This window comes from Mustelus asterias, chromosome 11, assembly GCF_964213995.1.
Source record: "Mustelus asterias chromosome 11, sMusAst1.hap1.1, whole genome shotgun sequence".
Classification (NCBI taxonomy): domain Eukaryota; kingdom Metazoa; phylum Chordata; class Chondrichthyes; order Carcharhiniformes; family Triakidae; genus Mustelus; species Mustelus asterias.
This window is the reverse complement of record NC_135811.1, coordinates 20725604-20749977: the sequence shown is the minus strand read 5'-3', so window position 1 is coordinate 20749977 and position 24374 is coordinate 20725604. Positions and strand designations below refer to the sequence as shown.

The 24374-nt window shown below is 38.8% G+C and overlaps 2 protein-coding genes across 2 annotated transcripts in view; one reads left to right on the top strand and one right to left on the bottom strand.

Moving 5' to 3' along the window:
- slc18a2 (solute carrier family 18 member 2) overlaps positions 1–14390 on the top strand; it is a 46187-nt gene extending 31797 nt beyond the window's left edge. Inside the window, exons 9-15 of the mRNA XM_078224351.1 lie at positions 624–719; positions 2522–2600; positions 2941–2992; positions 4320–4383; positions 6046–6165; positions 13918–14051; positions 14136–14390. Of these exons, the coding sequence (XP_078080477.1) occupies positions 624–719; positions 2522–2600; positions 2941–2992; positions 4320–4383; positions 6046–6165; positions 13918–14051; positions 14136–14249 (659 nt within the window). The 3' untranslated portion in view covers positions 14250–14390. The remainder of the gene's footprint in view (positions 1–623; positions 720–2521; positions 2601–2940; positions 2993–4319; positions 4384–6045; positions 6166–13917; positions 14052–14135) is intronic.
- Positions 14391–19901: 5511 nt separating this feature from the next.
- The window catches only part of pdzd8 (PDZ domain containing 8), a 201095-nt gene continuing 196622 nt past the window's right edge, over positions 19902–24374 (bottom strand). Inside the window, exon 5 of the mRNA XM_078223246.1 lies at positions 19902–22507. Coding sequence (XP_078079372.1) covers positions 20343–22507 — 2165 coding nt within the window. The 3' untranslated portion in view covers positions 19902–20342. The remainder of the gene's footprint in view (positions 22508–24374) is intronic.

Genomic DNA, 24374 nt, shown 5'->3' with positions numbered 1-24374 from the left:
CGGTAGCGGAAGTCTCAGTCTGCAATATGAGTTGGTCTTGCTGCCTGCACTTGTCACTCTCTGACATCTGGTCTCAGTAATTGTGATAAATAAGTACAGCCAGATAGTCTTGAACATTTGACATTATTCACAGGAGAATACAATGCATCGTGAAGATAGAAGGATCTAGCATAGGTGATGTTCTCATATTAACAAGTGTCAGCAACTCATAAAATAATCATTTATTGCATTTGTTCAAGCTTTGCATCAAAGGTTATTCTATCATCTTCCTTTGTGCAATCATTGATTAGAGCTTGGTAAACAGTGATGCAAACTATCGATGTGTCATTAAACTTGTTGAAAATTGAACAGGCTTGTTTGCTTAAGTGGTTTAACCTTTCAACAATAAATATTAAAAAGCACAAGAATAGAAGCATTTCATGTAATTATACCCACTGCTTGATTTGACAGTGTTCCCTTGTGTCAGTCTCCTCTTTGTTGGAACTGCTTTATGATAAAGGGTACATTTTTCTCAGGTTTTCTCATTCATTTAGTGCATGCTACCTTCTCAACTCATGACCTTATATTTGAGAATTAATAATTGCTGGTCATTACTAATAACTTGGTTCTTTTGTTTTAATAAGGAGCCATATGCTTTGCAAACATGGGTATTGCAATGCTAGAACCAGCCTTGCCCATTTGGATGATGGAAACCATGTGTTCCCCGAAATGGCAACTGGGTAAGTATAAATGTATACTACTTTCTCATTTGAAATTGTTAGTAACTATTCTAGAATCTTCTGGTCATATGTAACTACATTGTTAATGTTTCTTGAATGTTGCTCTGATGAGTATTATTAGCATATTTATGAATAAAGGAAAAGACTTGCATTTATATAGTGCCTTTCATGACCACAGGATAATCGATGAAGTACTTTAAGCATGGTCGTGGTTGTAATGTAGGAAAAGCCACAGCCAATTGTGCACAGCAAGCTCCCTCAAACAGTAATATGCTAATAATCAGATAATCTATTTTTACAACGTTGATTAAGGGATAAATATTGACTAGAACATCAAGTTTAACTCTCCTGCTAGTCTTCAAAATTTTTTTAAATGTCCGATCTGATAGGGCATTAGTTTAAAATTTCATCCAAAATACAGCACCCCGGCAGTACGACTCTCCCACAACATTACATTGGAGAATCAGCCTATATTTTTATGCTCAAGTCCTGGAATCAGACTTGAAGCTACAACCATCTGATTCAGAAGCAAAAGTGTTACCAACTGAGCCACAGTTGACACTGCAATCTACTCAGAGATTGGATTCATGTTTTAACCAGAAATATCCACCAGAGGGTTTCTTCATTAATATATTGGTCAGAACGATTACCACATCAAGAAATTAGAGCAATTATTCTTCTCACAAAAGTTACCTCAAATTTCAGACCTGTCCTATACTTGATATGGGGCAGCACAGTGGTTAGCAATGCTGCCTCACAGCACCAGGGACCCAGGTTCGATTCCCGACTCGGGTCACTGTCTGTGTGGAGTTTGCACATTCTCCCTGTGTCTGCGTGGGTTTCCTCCAGGTGCTCTGGTTTCGTCCCACAGCCCAAAGATGTGCAGGTTACGTGCATTGGCTATGCTGTATTCTCCCTCAGTGTACCTGTGGTAAACCACTGTCGTGCCTTCGGCACGGTTGAGCTGTATATATTGTTGCCACTACTGTTCGTATTTGAGACACTCCCTGACACCTTTAATTCGGCTGCACCTTTAACTGGAGGTTCCGCCCTCAGGGTATAAAGGCTGCAGCTCTCCCCCTCCGGCCTCAATCGGGAGAGCCTCATGCCCAGTATTGTTCTGTTTATTGTCTGTTCCACATCGTTCCTTTTTAGCGAATAAAAGCCTTCTGTTCCTGGCAACATCAGCCTTGTCTATTTATCAGACGCGCCTCAGTACCCGAACAGGTGCCGGAGTGTGGCAACTAGGGGATTTTCACAGTAACTTCATTGCAGTGTTAATGTAAACGTACTTGTGACTAATAAATAAACTGTGTTCTATCACATTGGTTACTTCCAAACTCCTGTCTTTTAACAGAATTACACTTTAACATTTAGTCAGACAATTGGCTCGCACTAACCCTTCATTTTCCATACATAAAGTAACATTCATGCTAATAATTCATAGCACAGAGTGTTAAATATTTGGCAGTTAACCAAACAAGGAAGTATTCAAGCCAATACGGATTAATGTTAAGTAAACATGCAGCTCAACAAGTAGTACACTTTCTCAGGAGAAATTTTATACGGTACAAAAACAACTGGTGAAAGAAAAAGACTATTTTCAAAAAGAGGTATCATTATACAAATATTATTTGTGTTCTTTTGTTGTTCTAGCTAAGCCTTCAATAGGAAATTAGAACTGTTTATTCATACTGCAGCATTTTATTACCTCTCCAGTTATCAATACCTGCTTCTTGCAGATTGTGATTTCATTACATCTGAGTGACATTAATACTGATAAGCTTTATTGCGGTTTTCAGGCATTGCTTTTGTTCCAGCAAGCGTCTCGTATCTAATTGGAACTAACATCTTTGGTATCCTTGCACACAAAATGGGCAGGTAGGAAATTACCCCGTGGACCATTTATTGAGCATGTAGGTTTTGCAATCTGTGCAATGGATTTTGATTACTTTAATAATAAAAACAGATCAATAGATATCCAGTGGTTCCTGTCTTAAAGTATATTTAATAATCTAATGTCGTATGTGTCTGCCTGCTCAGGAAATGAAATCACATGGTTTATTTTATGAAAGAAAATTTATAACATTGGCTGCCAGACTAAGCCATCTCTCAGACAGCAGTCAGATTAAAGGAAAGCCAGCTTCTGAATATGAAAGCACTTGAGTGGTTATCGCTACTAAATCCTGCCAATACTCAGCAGTTCTCATCTCTTCCTCAGGTGGTTGTGTTCTCTTCTTGGGATGATAATCGTTGGAATAAGCATTGTTTGTGTAAGTTTGACAATAATAATGGGCTTATCAAATGACTTGCTGTAATGAAGTCAGTTTGAAGTTCATTTTAATCACCTTTCACTAAATGTGGTACATTTTAAATTCTTGAAATGTCATTCCTGAATGTTATTCCTGAAAGGGCGGCACAGTAGCACAGCGGTTAGCATTGCTGCTTCACAGCTCCAGTGACCTTAGTTCGATTCCCAGCGTGGGTCACTGTCTGTGTGGAGTTTGCACATTCTCCTCGTGTCTGCATGGGTTTCCTCCGGGTGCTCCGGTTTCCTCCCACAGTCCAAAGATGTGCGGGTTAGGTTGATTGGCTATGCTAAAATTGCCCCTTAGTATCCTGAGATGCGTAGATTAGAGGAATTAGCGGGTAAAATATGTAGGGATATGGGGGTTGGGCCTGGGTGGGATTGTGGTCGGTGCAGACTCGATGGGCCGAATGGCCTCTTTCTGTACTGTAGGATTTCTATGATGTATTAATGGCTTTGAACTTTAATTAATCTTCTCCAGTTAATTGCTGGGACTTTATCCTGTTCTTGTGACAGAGGCCATAGTCTAAAATACATTACATCTGAGGCATATTTTCATTCTTTTGAACACTAGTGAATGGATTTAATGTTGAATGAGTTTCCTGTACATTATGTTCCACAGTTTAAGGAAAATTCTTTTATATATAAATTTATATTCTTAGTGTATAATGAAGAGCCATGCTTATTAAATACATGCAATCATTATTTTTGACACATATTCAATAGCATAGAGCTATATTTTGCAGTCAGCAGCAAAACAACTGTGCTTGCTGCTGACCTTCAAGGAAACTGTCCATCTCTGTTGCAGAGTCTCTCTTATCCAGTATCAGTTTGAATCTGGCACCAAATCACAGGAACTTCTAGGTGCCCAGCAACACTTGTCATCAAGCAGAATAAGCAACCAATCAAATTGAAAAATTCTCAGACAGCAAATCACAAAGTAAAGGCCACTGAAATCCTGTTCCTTAATTTTAAATTTTACAGCCAGTTCAAGAAGTGAATGAGATATAGACAAGGGATTAAGGTAGAAAAAATGTATAGAGTAGACCCATGCTTTTAGTGTTAATAAAAGATTTTAGAATTGGTGAAGAGACACAATATAGGATAGCAAATAAAGTTACGGATATCACCAATATTACTTCTGGAATTATAACAGGGAAAGAGTAGTTAGAATTGTAAAAGATAGAAGTGGTACTGAAATGCAACTAAAGCATTTATTAAAGAAACTGCATCAATAAAATTAAGTTAGTCATTTTGCAACATAATTAACATGTCTGCTTCATTAATTACAGGTACCACTTGCCAAAAATATATATGGACTCATTGTACCAAATTTTGGAGTTGGTTTTGCTATAGGTGAGCAAAGACAATGACATCTTAACTAAAGGGCAACATGCAGAACACCATCCTGTGAGAGAGGGTATTGTCTGAAGTTTAGATCAGCCCCAATCAATCAGCATAAGTTAGAAACAGTCTTGCAAAGTGTCACAGGTTATTTGTCTGTGTGGAGTTTGTACATTTTCCCCATGTCTGCATGGGTTTCCTCCATGTGCTCCAGTTTTCTCCCACAATCCAAAGATGTGCGGGTTAGGTTGATTGGCAATGCTAAATTGACCTTAGCGTCAGGGGGATTAGCAGGGTAAATACGTGGGGTTACAGGAATAGGGTCTGGATGGGATTGTGGTCAGTGCAGACTTGATGGGCCCAATAGCCTCCTTCTGCTCTGTAGGGATTCTCTGATTACGTTCGCTTGAAGTGGTATTATTTCCATTTAAATGCAAAAGTTAACAATGAAGACTATCAAGCCCCCTAATTCCAGGATTGCAAGGAGCCATCTTGCATTTGAGTTTGTGTCAAATGAAATATAAACTTCAGTCTTAGGGTGATGTTATATTACATGTATGGACCGGAGATCAGTCCCTAATAGGGTGCAATGCGTATCTGGTACCATCATTGAAATTACAATTGGAAAATGTTGTCAATTATTGGATGTATTTCTAGAGAGATGTGTGTTTAAATGGGATGATGAGAAACTGGAAGGTGAGGCTGATCTGTACAAAAAACACACACAGATCAAACAGTCTTTTCTATTCCTAAAAATGCTTAGTCTACTGCATCAATTTTGTAACATTACGTGATGTATATTTCTCATAATGCCATAGAAAATCAGTCTGAGGAAAGCATGCATTTCTCAATTAAAAGAATAAAGACAAAGGGTGGAATTTTCCTGTCCCATCCACCATGGGAATTGTAGCGGGTGGGGGGACGGATCATGCAAAGGTCTGTTGACCTCAAGAGGGATTTTCTGGTTTCAGTCGGGGCGAGCGCGCCGGAAAATCACGCCCAAAGTTTCAATATCATCAGCAAAGGTAAACTGAAACCCACAAATCTCAAAGGTAAAGGACAATGTTCCAATTTACTGTATCATTGAGTTTCTACTTTTGACACTAGTTCTATTCAGTCTTACTCTTGCCTAGGACAGTATGATTATTTAATAAAGTAAATAAATATATCTTTAAACATTAGTTAGGTCATCAGTGTGAATGAATGTTAAACTATATAAGTTGAATATTTGGGAATTAATTCCTAATAGCGTAAAATGTATACATCAATGTATGTATTATGTATCTGAATTTTAACTCCACATTTAAAAATAATAAGCTCTCAATTTAAAAAAACTTGGCACAACTCTAAATTTAAATAAAAACAGCAAACGCTGGAAATACTCAGCAGATTAGGCAGCATCTGTGGACAGAGAAAGAGAGCTAATATTTTAGCTTGTTGATTTTTTGTCAAATCTTGTCAAAGTGGAAAGATTGGTACCCGATTGTAATTCTGAAATATGACATTTTCAGCACATTGTTTATTTTAACAATATTTTAATTTTGATCACCTTGCCTTTTTAATAAAATGTTTTGAATCATTGGCATATTTGCTTATGGTTAATTTGCCTTTCTTGAGCTTTCATCTCTAATCTGTCATCTCCAATCTGTCATCTCTAATCAATAATCCTTTTAGGAATGGTAGATTCTTCCATGATGCCTATTATGGGTTACCTGGTGGATTTGCGTCATGTCTCTGTGTACGGAAGTGTTTACGCCATTGCAGATGTGGCATTTTGCATGGGGTTTGCATTAGGTAAGTTTATACAATATTGTTGGGAATCAAAAAAATGTTTAATAACTTGCTTGTAAGGCAACAAATCAAATAGCTTGCATTAATTTAGCATTTCTAAGTCCTTAATGGTATGTATTATACTTGAATGTTGTTGTTTGAACACTAGATGGCCCTAGAAGGGAGCAAGCCTATTGTAGCAATTACACTCCAGGGTCTTTTTATTGAATGCTACATCAGAGAGAATGTTCCGGAAGGCCTGAATAAAAGCGGGTATTACATTGCCACGCCAATTGAAGGTTTATCAGACATCCTAACACTTCCCAGCAAAAGAGATACTTTTGAAGTGTAGTCATTGTTTCAGAGGCAAATGCAGTAGCTAATTTGTGCACAAGTTTCAGCAATGAAGTAAATTATTAGGTATTCTGTTTTCATTGGTGATTGAGGGATAACTACGAACCAAATACCGCTCTAATGCAAAGCAAACTTGCTTGACAATGTTGCAACAGAGATGGGACTCAATATTCCTATAAAAAGAAAGCTTAGGTATCCACAAAGAGCTATTGGTTGGAAGTTCATACTCAGACCTGATTTTATTGGAGGACTTCAAAAGTTATTTTGCTAGGAATCTCATTGGATTGCACAACCAATCAATCATCCATAATATGGTAAGAACTCAAGTTTTATGTGGTATCTACAAGATACAGAATTGTTACAGCACAGGAGGAGGCCATTTGGCCCATCGTGCCTGCATTGGCATTCCAAACAAGCATCATGACTTAGTGCTATTTCCCTGCCTTTTATCTGTACCCCTGCATATTCTGACGAGTCTGAAAAGTTCAAATAATTGGTGTGTGTATGGGAGACGTTGGGAAAGAAAAGTATCAACTAATCAAAACAAAGTAAATAGCATCCAATATCTGATTGTCCAGTTTTAAGTCTTTGGTCAAGATCCAATCATCCAATGGCTCAAATCTGGCCAACAGCTGTACAATTTTCCAAATCCTCATCAGATCAGCCTAACTACTGACTTAAACCAATGCTAGAACGCTGAACACCTTCTGCATCAGATGCCTTTATTCTTGTGCAGGACTCTCTTCAGTCACATCATGAAAATCCTGTGCTCTGACTCGTAAATGCTATCAAAAGACTTCTGTCACATTCAGAATGTCATGGATAACAGTAAAGTGAGAATTTTGTCCAAAAAGTCTATTGTTACTCAAATCAAGGCTGACACTCCAGTGCAGGACTGTGGAGAGTCCTTGACTGAAACAACCAATGTCCATATGCAACAAGACAGGGACAATATTCAGGCTGAGAAGTGGCAAGTAAAATTCACCAGGTAATACCCATCTCCAACAAGAGAGAACCCAATCATTGCCCCCGATAATCAATGACATTACTATTTGTAATCCATTTGGTTTTGTTGCTTTTGGTCGACTTTGTAGCAGTTTTGATACAACTTAGTGGCTTGCTAGGCCACTTCAGAGTGCATTTAAGAGTCAGCCATATTACTGTGGGCCTGGAGTCATATGTAAGCCAGACCAGGTTAGAACGGCAGATTTCCTTTGTGAACCAGATAGGTTTTTATGACAATCATGGCTTCATGGCCACTCAATTGGCCGAAAGGCAATGTCGGGATTCTATTACTGAAACTAGCTTTTTAATTCCAGATTTATTAACTGAAATTAAATTCCATTAGCTGCGGTGGTGTGATTCAAACCCATGTCCCCAGAGCATTAGCCTGGGCCTTTGGTGTACATGTCTAGTGACATTACTGCTGCGCCATTGCCTGCCCTATTACTCAAAATAGGAGACAGAAAAGGTGAACTCGAGGCAAGATGAAAATGACTACTTTTGATATCAAGGCAGCATGAATGCAGCATCAAGGAATCCTAGCAAAACTGGAGTCGATGGGAATCAAGAGGAAAACTCTCCTTCAACACTCAGTCCCTCCACATCTCTGCACAGTGGCAGCAGTGCGTACTAACTACCAGATGCACTGCACCAAGGTTTCTTCAACAGCACCTTCAAAATCCGTGACCTCAACCTCCTAGATGGACAAGGATGGCAGATGTATGGGAACACCACCACATGCAAATTCCTCTCCAAGCCTAACATGGTCATGAACATGAATTGGAACTAGAACTATATTGCCGTCCCTTCATAGTCACTGCATGAAAATGATGGAAATCCCTTCCAAACAGCACTTTGAGTGTACCTACACCATATGGACTGCAGTAGTTGAAGACGGCAGCTCTCCACCACCTTCAAGGGACGGTAATAAACGCTGGCCTGGCCAGCAATGCCCACACCCTGTAAACAAGTAGATAAAAAAAAAACCTGTCAGGATTAGGCTAAACCGAGGCTCTATCTGCCCTCTCAGGTGAACATAAAAGATCCAACTTTTAATTCAAAGAAGCACAGGGGAGTTATCCCTGGTGTTCTGGTCAATATTCAATCCTTAATTGTTATCACAAAAACAGATTATCTGGTTGAATATCACATTGCTATTTGCGAGAGCTTGCAGTGTGCAAATTGGCTGCCACGTTCCCTACATTAGTGATTACTTCATTGGCTGTTAAATACTTTGAGATATCATGTGGTCATGAAGTGCACTCCAGAAATACAAGTTTTATTTATTTTTATTGGACAATTAGTAAGAGGTGGCTTTTGAAGAACTATGGGCATCCTTTTGGAATAGTTTTGAGATTCTCAAAGTGAAGGCGTGTGAATGTAGAGGTGCCAGTTTTCAATGTGACTGACACTGCCCCACATTTTAAGAAATGGTTGGCACAAGTGTCTGTTTCCCTATTTCTTTGTGGCGGAGCTTCACTGTCTAATTCAGCAGACAGGGTCAACTTCTTCTCTGAAAGAACAACGCAAGAGTAAAATTGCCTAGACATCGACAATGAGACAGTTAAATTTCCCTTCAATAGCACTTGGAAATGCACAATGATTCAAGTTCATCTTACACAAAGAATTGCGATAAAAACTTAGAAAAGCAATGCAGGGTGACAAAATAAGAGTTTATTTCTCAAACTCGGGCACAGTGATGAGGGGTGGAAAGCAAATCGATATCATCAGCTTCTTTACCAGGAAAAGCCCTTGCCTTTCCAATCTCTCCTCATAGCTGCAACTTTAAAGTCCTGGTAATGGCTTTACAAATCTCCTGCACTCTCTCTCGAGCAATAAAGTATTTTCTATAATGTGATGACCAGAATTGTATACAAAATTTCCTAACCAGGGTTTTGTACAGTTCCATCATTACATCCCTGTTTTTGTAATCAACACCTCACCCAATAAAGGAAAGGGTTGCACATGGGTTCTTAACTACTTTGTCCACTTGTCCTGCCACCTTCAATGACTGTGGACATGCACTCCAAGGTGTCTCACTTCCTCAACTCCTCTCAATATCTTCTCGTTTACTGAGTATTCCCTGTTTTGTTTGCCCTCTCCAAATGCATTTGCTCACATTTCTCCGCTTTGAATTCCATTTGCCTCTTCAATGTCCACCTCAGCTAAGCCATTGATATTATTATGGAGTTGACAGCTATCCTCTTCACTAACAATGCAGCCAATTTTTGTGTCATCTGTAAAGTTCTCAATCATGCCACCCACATTGTCTAAATCATTAATATTAGCAACAAGGGCCCGAGCATTGAGCTTTATAGAACACCACTTGCAAAAACATTCACTGACTTTTACCCTTTGTTTCCTATCACTGAGCCAATTTTGGATCTAACCTGCCACTTCCCCCTGTATCGCATAAGATCTCACTTTTCTGACTAGTCTGCCATGTGGGACCTTGTCAAATACTTTACTGAAATCTATGTAGCCAATATCCACTGGACTACCCGCATTAATCCTCCTCATTATTTCCTCAAAAAATTCTATTAACTTAGTAAAACATGACTTTCCCCTAACAGAACCATGCTGACTATTCTTGATCAATCCATGCCTTTCTAAGTGATAGTTTATCCTATCTCTCAGAATTGTTTCCAATGACTTGCCCACGGTCTATAATCTTCTGACCTCTCTTCTGTGCCCTTTTAAAATAATGTCTCAGCATTCGCAGACTTCCAACCCTTTGGGACCTCGCCTGTATCTCGTGAGGATTCTCAGAGCATCCACTATTTTCTCCCTGCCTTCCTTTAATAACCTGGGATATAATCCATCCAGTCCTGGAGATTTATCCACCTTCAAGAATGCTTGCCCATAGAATCCCTACAGTACAGAACGAGACCATTCGGCCCACCGGTCTGCACCAAGCATCCTAAAATGTATCCCACCAAGGCTCCCTTCCCTCTGCCCTAACCCTGTAACCCCACACTTTTACCATGGCTAATGCACCCAACCTGCACATCCCTAAACACTAAGGGACAATTTAGCATGGCCAATCCACCTAACCTGCACATCTTTGGAGTGTGGGAGGAAACCCACGCAGACACGGGGAGAATGTGCAAACTCCACACAAACAGTGACTCAAGGCCAGAATTGAACCTGGGTCCCTAGTGCTGTGAGGCAGCAGTGTTAACCACTGTACACCCTCCAGTACTTCCTCTCTCATAATGCTTCTTGTATCTAATATTCTGGGGAGGAACAGATGGCCTAGTGTTATCATCACTGGAATATTAATCCAAAAGCCATATTCTGGGGACCAGGGTTTGAATCCTACCATGGCAGATGGTGGAATTTGAATTCAAGGAACAAAATCTGAAATTAAGAATCTACTGATGACCATGAAACAATTGTCGATTGTCAGACAAACCCATCTGGTTCACTAATGTCCTTTAGAGAAGGAAATCTGCCATTCTTACCTGGTCTGCCCGATATGTGACTCCAGAGCCACAGCAATGTGGTTGACTCTCAACTGCCTTCAGAAAACTAGGGATGGGCAATAAATACTGATCAACCAGTGACACCCATGTCCCACAAATGAATAAAAACAAGGAGGAAATGATCAGTGATGAAAAGTTTTGCTTGCATATTTTCTTGTGGCCAGGACAGAATGGTATTGAGGGGGGCCGGGATCAAATGCCTTATTCTACCATCTTAGTTGTGGCTGATGTGATAGGAAAACAGAAAAAATATACCCACAAACAAGACTTGAAGAAAACTGTGGCTGTGTTCCGATACATCACAGCACTGTTATATTGCAGGCCTTTGTGGAGCTCTGCAGCTGCTTGGAGCAGCATGGTGCTAAATTGCTATGTTATATTCTCAGCCCCCTATTACAATCTTTATCAGGTAAAGTGAACTTTCACACAAAGGCCAGTAACAAATTGCGGTTCCATTCTTTTTCATCTTGGAGAAGAGGTGACACCACAAAGTGTGCCTTTGACCCAGTTTCAGTTATACTTGAGATACAAAGCCTGAAGCAGCCAGAATGGAGTTCTAGAATCAGCCTCAAGTATTCCTGTGAAACAGAGATCAAAGGAAATCCAAACAACATGTTTGGGAGTGTGTGTTGAATGTGCAACACACTGCAAACAGACTAATTCATGCTGACCTGATTTCTTTGGTTTAACCATGTTTAACAAGGGGACAGCCAACGATTGCCTGATAACAGCTAAAATCATGACAAAAGGCAGAGATGAGAAAAGACCATATGGTCCATTGATTCCCATCCCTTAAATAAATTAGCTCTTAGTTTGGATACTGACTGTATAATGAATAACTCACTTTTAAAAATCTGTATGTGTGTAGATGCTGATCAATCAGCTGAATAATTTCGGGTATAATTTTTTTTTACAACTGAGCAAATCGAAGACTACTCGCTGTAGAATTAATTAAGAGCTGGCACCACAGTTAAAGCGATGGTTACCTTTTCATTATCATCTTAAAGAACAAAATCGTGCTAAATAATGTCAAACCGTGGTTCATTTACCTAGGTTTGCTGCAACTATAGAAAATATAAAGTAATGATTGGAGATAAAGTGGCTCCTATTTTCCTATAATCTGATACATGCATGGTTTTCAATGTGCTTAGCTGGGCAGAACTTTTTTGTCTGTAAAACAATCTTGTCTGCAATATGAGATACACACTGTATAAATTCAATTAAAAATTATGGAAAGAATTAGAAACTGCAGTCTTTTACTTGATCTCCATTCCATAGGCACAGTCTTAACAGCCACATTATGGCCAAGTGATTTAAAAGACCTAAACCATAAGGCTTCAAACCTGGAATAAGATTAACATGACCAAGCTAGTTCATACTTGAACAGGTTTAGTCTGAACTCAGTTTAACTGGAGAGTGAGGGTCTTGTGTTGACATCTTTGTGACCATACACAGGTTTTAATGGTGCATGCAGGGTGTAGTTTGAGTTAAACAATGCTGCTTCAATTCCTTTTAATTTTCAGCCAATTTGTTAATTATCTTAACAGTTTTACAGACAAAGAATATTTAGCAACTGTAACGGAACAGATACCTTGTATATCTTAACTTTTTGCATTTACTACTTCATGGCTAAGTAATGTCCTTGTTGAATGGTATTTGATTATGTTCTTGTAATTGACTTTTGAAAATGTTTGCACTCATCAAGCGCATCTCCAAAGATGTGCAGGTTAGATGGATTGGCCATACTAAATTGCCCTTTAGTGTGTTAGCATCTCCAAGACGTCTGTTAGCATCTCCAAAGATGTGTAGGTTAGATGGATTAGCTGTGGGAAATGTATGGGGTTATGGGGATAGGACCTGAGTAAGATGCTCTATCAAAGAGTCGGTGCAGATCCGATGGGCCAAATGCCCTCTTCTGCACTGTAGGGATTCTAGGATTGGCAAAAGCAATACTTCATATTTGGGGCTCTCAGTTTCATTAAGCGACATTACTTTAGATTTAGTCTTGTTTGATGCTGAATGAATTTATCCCTGGACAAATTGCAAATGTTCTTTGGGGCAGAAAAATAGGTGGTGGTTGGTCAACCTCTCACTTTACATCCTGCCCAAATTCCCTTTGCATTGGCTTGCCAATCAGCCTGATGTAAAACTAGCAGCCAACTCACTGCTATTTCCTGCCCAGCAGGAACAGTAAATTAACTCCTCTATTTTGCCCTAAAGATCACCCACTCCAATCTCAGACCAACATACTGAATACGCACAAGTATAACATTTCTTGACTTACCACACTAGCTATTCTGTGGCATGTCTGAGCAAAGTTGGCAATTTATGGTAAATCACTGATCGTCTAAGGAAGAATGCTACATGAATATGATTTGTTTTATAAAAGATTCAGGCTTGATTCTTGAAGTTTATATCTTCAGAATACCAACAAGATTTTATAACTGGCCTACTCTAACTAGGTAGGGGACACTTGCAGCTAATGTGGGTAGAAAGATAGTGATAGCATGAAAAATAATTAGTTGCTCCTGTTTACCAACAAACATTAGCTTTGTATTTGACATCTATACATGGAACATTTGAATTTTGAATCTAAGGTTAAAAATAATAGACGTATAATTAGCATTGTGTGAATCAGATATTTAACCATTACCAAAGCAATGTTGTTAAGTCACAGAAATTTATGACACCATTCGGCCCATCATGTACATGCCAGCAAATGTTTTGTACAAATGAGAGTAAAAGGGTCCATTTAGCAGTGCAATCATGTTGGTATAAAAAGATGGGTGAAGACAGACTTTTAAACTAACACCAAAGTTTACTAAGTTGCTGGGTTACATTTTTAAGGAATTCCTCAGGCTCCAAATAAACTCTTTACCTCAATGTATTGTTGCTAGCATACTGTGTTTTCTCTAATTTATTATATCCTTTACAGGGCCTTCAAGTGGCGGAGCCATTGCTAAATCAATAGGATTCCCTTGGTTAATGACAATGATTGGTATCATTGACATACTATATGCTCCACTATGCTTTTTCCTTCGAAGCCCTCCTGCCAAGGAAGAAAAGATGGTAAGAAGCAGTAAACAATTTAGTAATAGTTACCTTAGATTGCTAAAATCCTTCACACAGTAACACAAATTTATTTTATTTTAGGCTATTTTGATGAATCAAAATTGCCCTGTTAAAACCAAAATGTACACAACTCAGGACCACTTTCAGAATACCCCTGTGGTTGATGATGAGGAAGAGTCTGAGAGTGATGAATGATTGGAGCCATATTCTTTTCAGTATATATTTTAATGTATAATATGGAGTGTTTTTGTGAATTGTCCTTTAAAATTTTGTCCTATATGTAGTAATACCTAATCTTCGTTTATATTTCGATCATTAAAAATACCAAAGCTGTAACTTTATTTACCCATATAAAAACCTATGAGAATCACGGTGGGGGGGGGGGGGGGGTGAGGTGGGACAAACCATTTGGGATACAGAATGTTGGCCGAGTAAAATTGATTGCCAGCAGCCTTATCGCATCAATGGGGACATTAATTCCATATTTTTCTTTTTATTCAATGACGCGTTTATGAAACATTTAATTTTACATAGTGGTATATTTTATACTTGTGTATTCATTAGTGAAAACAAGCCAATGCATCCAGTTATTCAAATATGAAAAGTTCATAGATGTAAGCAGTTTGTTTCTAAAAAATGTTTTAATTTCTGATGCCCTGATATTAGATGCTCCAAGACCAATGCAATTTTATGAATCAGATTTGTGCATTGGGGCAGTTTATTTTATGTCCAGATATGAGATAACTTAATAACTGTAGAATACTCGCAACATGCTTATTTATTGAAAATTCAGTAAAGTTCAGAGTCAAGCAGCTATAAATTTGAAAAAAAAAAATGACTGCTGAAAAAAGAGACACACTGTCGAAGTTTTGTTGCCTTGCAATCATCAGGATACTCCCAGGAATACCAATTGTAAAGGGAACAACAACTTGTGCTGCATGAGAAGAGTGTGCTGATTGGTTGGCATGTGGACTCTGATTGAAAGAGGTACGTTCCCTCATGGCAACACCTCTACCAATCAATACTTTCTTCTCATGTAGTATAAATTGTAGTTCCCTTTACAATTAGTATTCTTATGTATCTGTCCTGATGAGTGCAGGACGAAAAGCTTCAACAGCATGTCTTCTTTTCGGCAATATTCAAACTAAAAACTTAATGAATGAGGTTAACATTTCCTTGGTATTTAAAGAGATGCATGACAATAGCTCCCCCTCTTCTATAAAAGGCATCAGGTTCTTTGCAATGATAAAGTTGCACACAGTGATTGAACGGTAAATTTGATATAAAAGATATTTAGAGAGCAGTAAAAAGTGAAAATTGTTAGCTAGATTAAAAGCAATCCTGAACATTTTTTCTAAAAACTATACATGTATATATTGTGGCTAATCACCTTTCTGTTCTATAACTCAAAATATTTGTGCCTTCATTAAATTTAACATATATTTACATGGATTAGATATGTGGGCACATCTGTCCTGCATTAATGCTCTACACTGACTAATGTTGTACACTGACTGTGTCTGGTAGCAATTAAACTCAACAAAGTCTATCATACATGCAAGTACAATGATGCACGTTCAGAATCCATGCTTTAAATTATCCTGGGTGACTTGTTTCTGTCAATACAGTTCATGAATACTTAAAATAGGCTTTTATAAATGGCTCTTATTGCACAGTGATGAAACATCAACTTTATGGTTAAGACAACGTATCCTGTTCATGCAAATATAATCACTGTTCACAGACAGATCGGACAGTTGGCCGCTTTGTGCAGTGTAACAGATGAGAAAAGATAAATAAGGATGTAAACAAAATATTCTGATCATCAATAAGTGGGCTCTTAATCTGCAATCAGATGTGTATGTGGGTGTGTGTACCTTCACTTTCCTGGACAAATGTCTATAATAAAAATATTCTGAATAAAATGTCACTGTCTTATTAATTTAGCTGTTATTTGGGTATGGTCCCACTTTGAACTGTATTATTTTGCATTCTTAGATATCTGATTATATTTAACAGCAAATTAGAACAAGAGGAATTGTCTTCTTTTTTACATTATTGTATGTGGCTGCTATATACTAAAATAACAGACTGGAAAAGATCAACTGGCCTCCATCAAGCTTGTCTCACAAAGTTGTATTGTAGTTGAAGCATCATGATTTTTCCACCCAAGTGATCTCCTGGTAGATGCAAAAGAGCTGAAAAAATATCAGGGAAAAATAAATTCTTCAAACCCAAAAGCAATGAAAACAAGTTCCTTAGGAGACTTCAGGAAGCGCACAGCACATCAGCCAACATATCTTTAGCACAGTGAGATAAAGCCTTGAACAGAAACTCATTTAGCTCCCTTTTAAATAATTTAGACCTGTAGGAGGTTATGATGTAGCATTGCTCACCTAGGGTCTGAAATAAATCCATAATATGGTAACTGATGCATGCTTAATGCTTTCATATAAAACTCCTGTCCACTCTTCCAGCAGAACAACTAACCTATTTAAATGGCTTAAAGTTTCCATTCAAACTGAGAAATTTAAAGCAAATGCATTAAATGTTTGATTGCTATTAGCCCAGGACTTAATTTTAACATCTTGGGGACTTCATAGAAGCACCAAGACATACAGACCTACGAAGTCACTGATCAATAGTGTTATCTGATCTTAAGTGTGGGTGGAGGTACTATAATTGATGTCATTTTCTCCAAGAAAATTAACAATTGGCCTATCTGTTTATCAGCTCATGTTATGGGATAACTAGTTTGAAGAGGGGCCAGAAACTTGTTGCTACCTATCGAGTTGCAACACAATAAGTCACCAAAAGTTGAGCACAAGGAAGGAAATTTGTTGAGAAGGTGTATGGATAACATGCAGAAAATGTTTTCTAAGCTGACAGACTCCGAAATTCTCCCTCAACACAAAAACGTTTGTACATAGGATTGGGCAATTGATGTAATTTTTAAATTTATTCAAGTGAATCGTGAATTACATCTTAATCAAAATGTTTTGGCTCATTATTTTTTGATAATTGAATAGAGACACCAAAACTCTCTCGTAGCCAAGCAGATTTTGATGAAAAGTGGTCAAAAATTGAATTTTCACAAGCATACGTTGGATTATGTGAATCAATATCCAAGGAAAATTAGGGACATTTCACTTTGTATATTATCAGTTCTGCCGTGAACAAATGACTTGGGGCAAAACATATATCATATCTGAAAATTAACAGTATTTTGCCAAATGTGATATTCTTTAGACTCATATTTCAGCAATATTTGTCTTTGAAGGACATACAAAGAACAAAACAGCACAGGAACAGACCCTTCGGCCCTCCAAGCCTGCGCCACTCGTGCTTAACTGGACCATTCATTTGTATCCCTCTATTCCCAGTCTGTTCATGTGGCTATCTAGATAAGTCTTAAACGATCCCAGTGTGTCCGCCTCAATCACCTTGCTTGGCAGTGCATTCCAGGCCCCCACCACCCTCTGTGTAAAATACGTACCCCTGGCAACTGTATTGAACCTTGCCCCCCTCACCTTGAACCCGTGACCCCTTGTGTTTGTCACCTCCGACCTGGGAAAAAGCTTCCCACTGTTCACCCTATCTATGCCCTTCATAATTTTATACACCTCTATTAGGTCGCCCCTCATCCTCCGTCTTTCCAGGGAGAACAACCCCAGTTTACCCAATCTCTCCTCATAGCTAAGACCCTCCATACCAGGCAACATCCTGGTAAACCTTTTCTGTACTCTCTCCAAAGCCTCCATGTCCTTCTGGTAGTGTGGCGACCAGAACTGGACGCAGTATTCCAAACGTGGCCTAACCAACGTTCTATACAGCTGCAACATCATATGCCAACTTTTATATTCTATGCCCCGTCCAATAAAGGCAAGCATGCCATATGCCTTCTTGACCACCCTCTCCACCTGTGCTGCCACCTTTAAGGATCTGTGGATCCTTAAATGAAAAATTGGTGTTTAGAAACAAATTGATTTTTTTTCTAATTAATTGATTTTGTTTATGTAGGAATAGTCCAATGAAGTTTCTTCCTAGGCAAAGTTCATTATACTCATTATCATTCTGGATCGATGAGGAAAAAATAATTTAGGTTAGTATTTGTGCAACTGTTAACTTGTTCAAATGTTGATACCTTGGGGAATGGGGTTAGGATGCATTGGTTCTTCACATGTTTTAATCCAGCTCGAACTGATGCAATGAACGTTTCCTCCAAGCTAATTCAACAAGACTGCTCCCAATTTGTCATTTTCCTTGGTGGTTACCGTTGGCCAGTGTAGAAAGTGGAAATGTTTCACACTGGTGTGGAGTTACTCATCTAAGATTGAACTAAGCAGAGCAAGAGAGAAACGGGGGCATATGTTATAAAGATGGCCAAAATAAAGTGTTCTGTTCCTTGGTATCAATATTTTTCACCTGGATGCATATGCATCGATTTTTGAGGGGAGTTTTACTAGAATGGTATCATTCTAGGGCAGCACGGTGGCGCAGTGGTTAGCACTGCTGCCTTATAGCACCAGGGATCCAGGTTCGATTCCCTGCTTGTGTCGCTGTCTGTGGGGAGTGCACACATTCTCCCCGTGTCTGCGTGGGTTTCCCCCAGGTGCACCGGTTTCCTTCCATAGTCTGAAATATGTGCTGGTTAGGTGCACTGGCCATGCTAAATTCTCCCTCAGTGTACCCGAACAGGTGCTGGAGTGTGGCGACTAGGGGATTTTCACAGTAACTTCATTGCAGTGTTAATATAAGCCTATTGTGAAACTAATAACTTTTTTTTAAAAAAAGGGACTTCAATAATGTGGAGAAACTATAGAAGCTGGTATTGTTCTCCACAGAGCAGACAAGGCAAAAGGAGATTTGATAGGGTTAAGATGGAGAAACTGTTTCTATTGATGGGTGGCTCAATAACCAGTGGTTCACCACCATGTCCTCAAGGGCAATTAGGGATGGGCAATAAGGGAGGGGCAATCAATGCTGGTCTAGCCGGTGATGCCCACATCCCATGAATGAATAAGTTTTTAAAAAAGATTTAAGGCAATAGGCAAATGAAGCACAGTGAAGATGAAAGGTCTATTTACACAGGAAGTTATGATTTTGAATACACTGTCTGAAGGGGTGGAGGAAACAGAGCAATGGTAACTTTAAAAATGGAATTGGATATACACTTGAAAAGGCAAGAATTACAGGGTAACGGGGAAAGATCTGTGTAGTGGGAAGTGCATTTCCATTGAAAGTTTGGTCTTGATTTGAGAGTCCAATGCATCAGCATAATGGGGCCTGCTGATGTTACTTTGGGTTAAACTTGTATACAAAGAGAAAATTAATCATTTTAAAAGAAATATATATAAAATTAAATGAGGTTACAAAAAACAACAATTTCGCAATATCATATTTATTGGGCAGTGCTCACGTTCTAGACACCCAATTTTTTCATTCTGCTGGGGTGGAGGAGTGGAACACTAAGGTCCAATCACTAAACAAAATCAAACTGAAAACCTCTCAAATTAATTAGCATTACTTTCTCAGCTTTCAGTAACAATTTTCCTACATGTGCAAGAATTACTAGCTGCTAAGTCAGTTTGAATTATGTTACATTCTATCAAATTTAAATACCTGTAGGTCTGCTTAGTAAACCTAGTTGCATGTTTTACAATGCAATACATAGTTAAGTATGAATTGAATAGACATCTCTTTGTAATACACATCACTATTTCAATAAAGATGAGAAAGTGTCAGTGCCTTATTTTGCACTCTTGCACAAGTACTTCAGAGGTTCATAGTAGTCATCCCTTATATTACAAATATTCATAAAGAAACATATATAGTAGCAAACATAGCTTTACTAAAATACCTTTAATAGACACAAAAGCTCACCACACAATTTGCTATATTGATACACGTTTGGCAAAGAAACGTCTACGCAAAGAACAAAAGAAAAGGTGAACTTAAAGAATTACAGGTTTATGACATGATTCAAATTCTGAAACCTGGTCCCAAAAGAGACTTTAATACACCTCCCCAACATATTGCGGACTCATCTGCAGAGTACCATGACACCAAGAATTAATTTAAATATATCTCTAACATTCTAACAAAAAAAACTTGTGTGGGGGAGGGAAAATCCTAGATTGAACTGGCTGTGTTGTTTGTTGACACCATAGTCACATTAAAAGTCAAATTCACAAGACAGAATAACAGTTGCATTATTGCACAGAAGCAAAAAAAATCAACAGAATAGTAAATTTGGTTTACTACATTCATTGGGAAATTGAATTGAAATCATGAGAGAGATTCAGCATCATCAATAATTTGCTCATTTGATACATCAGTAAATGGCTGCACATCTATCTGATTGGCAATGTCAATGTCATCTGCTGTTATGGATAAGATGTCATCTGAAAGCTTTGTGACTTTTCTTGCTTGTTCTGAAGATGATGCACTCTCGCTTAACTCTAAATCCTCATACCCTGCTTTATAATGGATTGTGAGCAGCGTAAGGGCTTGCAGTCGTTCACCTGACTTTGAAAGGGCAGCAGACAGGAGCAACTTCTTTCTGGGATCCGTGCTCTCCTTCTCTTCTTTCATCAAAGCATAATTGTGTTCTAGTTCCTGGTCTATTTCATTTTGTAGCTTGTCCAACATCAACTCCAGTTTTTGACAGCGTTCATCTGTTGGTAATCCTCGATACAGATCTCGACCAATCTCTTTTACGGCAATAAATACACTATCGTCAAGACTGCCTTCTTTTTTCACTGGTAATTTGGTTCCTGTGGAAGAAGCCAGCCGTTTGGAAGGACTACTGGCACTGTAAGTCTCTGTGTCACTGCTTTCATTGTCTGAGGTGTTTGGAGTGTGCTTTGGTGATGGCTCAACCAAATCAACTCCAGGATCAGCAAGACGTGCTCTGGGTCCTGGCCTTAGGTTCAGAAAGCGTGAACTAGTATTGATGATATGCCGTGTTAATCCAGTGGACCTGTTAAAGGATGACTTTGCTTCCAAGTCAACCCTTCTTTCTGTAGCAACAGACATGTGTGATTCTGCTGCTAAACATTTATCCTGGCACTTTTTATGGCAAACAAATGCACAGATCATGCACTGAGAAGCTGCTTTGGTCCAGACCTTCTTTTTACAGTAATCACACCAGGTTGGGTTCTGAAATTGAGTATCTTGGAAATTATGCTTATTCTCCGAGCACTGTGGATGATAATCCTCCTTACTGACAGCAGGAATGTCTTCCTGTGAAGTATCTTCCTTTTCTTTCTCCTTTTCTACTTGAACACTAGAGTTTTCTGAATCACCCTCCTTTAGATATGTAAAATTTAGTGTAATGTCACCATAGCACAATTTTTCATTGAATCCCTTATGAGTGCTTAGATTTCGAAGTGCAGTCCTACTAACAACAGCTTTGGGTTCTGGGGCATTTAGCCTGAATGTTGCTTGATACTCCAGTGATGCTGTAGAAAGACATTCCATTGCTATCTCTTCAAGTTTTATACTTGCATGGCCTAAACAAATAAGACCACCTGGTTTAAAGGGTTCTTTACACCAGATTGCAACATTGACATACTTATGGTGGTTATCAACCTCAAATACACATGCTGCCTTGTTCCATTTCCCAAATCTCTTGCGGTAGAGAATCTCTGGTGATTCCCAGATTTGATTATCTTCTGTTCCTTCACGTATATTGCAGGTAGCTTCAGGAGCTTTATCTTTAGAATCTTGTTTACTTGCGGCTGACTTGGACAGTGGTGGATCCTCATTTGGATCTACATTTTTGCCTATACTCTTTTCCATACTTTTCTCTGCACTATTGATGGAAGGTGGTGGTTTGTCAAGTTTTTCTGTAGCAACATCTCCTGATTCAAGCTGGTACTGGGTTTCAGAGGGAGCCAAAGTAAGCTTAATCTGAGGCCTTGGGGGCACAGGAGGTTTATTTGTGGATCCCAATGCTGGCTTACTTGGCTGTTGCGATACATCAGGGATATCTAAACACTTTGGTTGAGCAGATTTAACCATGTCTTTTTGCTGTGATTTCAGGGGAATTTGATAATTCCCCAAATTTAGTTTGCGATTCAGAATGGGAGATATAGATCCGAGTGGCTTTGTGGCAAGTGTAGCTACTGAGCGCTTTGGACTTTGATTAGTTGGTGCAAAATCTTCCTTTAATATTATGGGTGGTGGTTTGATCTCAGGACATACCAATTCTTCAAATTCAGAATCTAAGTCTTTCCCATCGGCACTGTCTAAAACACCATCATCATCGAATGCTGGCTGACCGAACTGTGGACCAAAGCCTGTGTCCTCAAGCTGACCAAAGTTATCTTGAAGAGAGCTACATTGTTGATTCTGATGTCCACCTACAGGCCTCTCATAGTAAACCAGTACTTTGTCACCAGCTTGTTTTATAAGCTTCAAAACATGGACGGAGGATGTCACCTTGACTCCTGTTGACAAATCAAAGCAAATCTGGATTAGAAAAACAATACAAAAAAAATACACAGCAAAACTAAATATTATTCTGATACAATTAAAAGAAAATTCACTAAAATCTTAGAATTTTCAAGCAAAAGGGAGAAGATACTGCGCTACTTTAACTTGGAGATCAGACATATAATTGCACAACAGACACTTTAGGGAATGAAGACTGTCAGTCTCCTAATATTCATGACAAAATATGAAATCCTTTTAAGTGCTCTCACCATGTTACCCATAGTTAGGACTTCATTCATTCTGCATAACAAACATATAATGAAAAGTAGGAGTACCACTCATTTGTTCATTACTTGTAGTTGCTTTGAAAATCAATGAGGAGCTTCAAAATTTCAGGAAAATACAATTTAATTTTACTTTCAACTATAAATTAGCAAAAGCTTTGTTCTCCCAACAACCAAACTTTCGTTCCCCCACCCCCAATCTGAGGGGTTATTAGCCTCTTATTTATTTTAAGACATAAACGCTGCACTAGTACTGAAAAAAATAGTTTCAATGCATGCACACAAATATTAATTCATAACTTTATTCATTGAACACATTTTAACCTGAGAAAATAATTCTTAAAGGAGGAATAACATGCATTTGACATAGACAAGGAGCCAGCAACTGAGGGAAGCAACACCCTGGGTAACAACTCTGATTTTCCTTTTGAACTAGCAAAGGAATGGCATGGTTGGGGTAGAGTGGGAGAGGGAGGGAAGAAATGACGGGCAGGACAGGCAGAAACAACTGGTAGGTAGGCATAAAGTGGTTGCGAGATAAGCAGTAGACATAGAACATAACAGCGCAGTACAGGCCCTTCGGCCCTCAATGTTGCGCCGACCTGTGAAACCAATCTAAAGCCCATCTAACCTACACTATTCCAATATCATCCATATGTTTATCCAATGACCCTTTAAATGCCCTTAATGTTGACGAGTCCACTACTGTTGCAGGCAGGGCATTCCCCGCCCTTACTACTCTCTGAGTAAAGAACCTACCTCTGACATCTGTCCTATATCTCTCACCCCTCAATTTAAAGCTATGTCCCCTCGTGCTAGCCATCACCATCCGAGGAAAAAGGCTCTCACTGTCCATGACATAATGTGCATTCTGAGAGATATGTTGAAGCCATGTCCTTGCCAGTTTTTTTTTTTAAGCACAAGGTACCTGAAATATCATCACCACACCCCGCTCAGAGGCACACCTATCTAAATTGCATTAAATGCACAGTGCACTTTCTGAAAACCCAATGTACAATGGAAACTCTTTCACATCTCAGTCATCTATAAATGCTCAAAGTGTTCCATAGCAGTGGCACAATGGTTAGCACTGCTGCTTCACAGCACCAGGGACCCGGGTTCGATTCCCAGCCTTGGATCACTGTCTGTGTGGAGTTTGCACATTCTCCTGGTGTCTGCGTGGGTTTCCTCCGGGTGCTCCGGTTTCCTCCCACAGTTTGAAAGATGTGCTGGTTAGGTGCTAAATTTTCCTTTGGTGTACCTGAACAGGTGCCGGAATGTGGCGACTAGGGGATTTTCACAGTAACTTCATTGCAATGTTAATGTAAGCCTACTTGTGACACTAATTAATAAACTTTAAAATTTTAACTTCAAGTTTGTGGAAAAGAATAAACACTTTTTAAAAATTCTAATGTATGCATTTTCCATTCATCTGCAGATATTATACATCATCTGTAATGTATAGAATAAGTTTGCAGGAAAACAAATTTTCAAAGCCGCAGTGTCATAAACTATGATGCTGTCTTCCTGCTCCTAAGTATACCTAAAATATCTCTGCATCATTGAAGAAGAGTAGACATGTCCTCTAGAGCTCTGA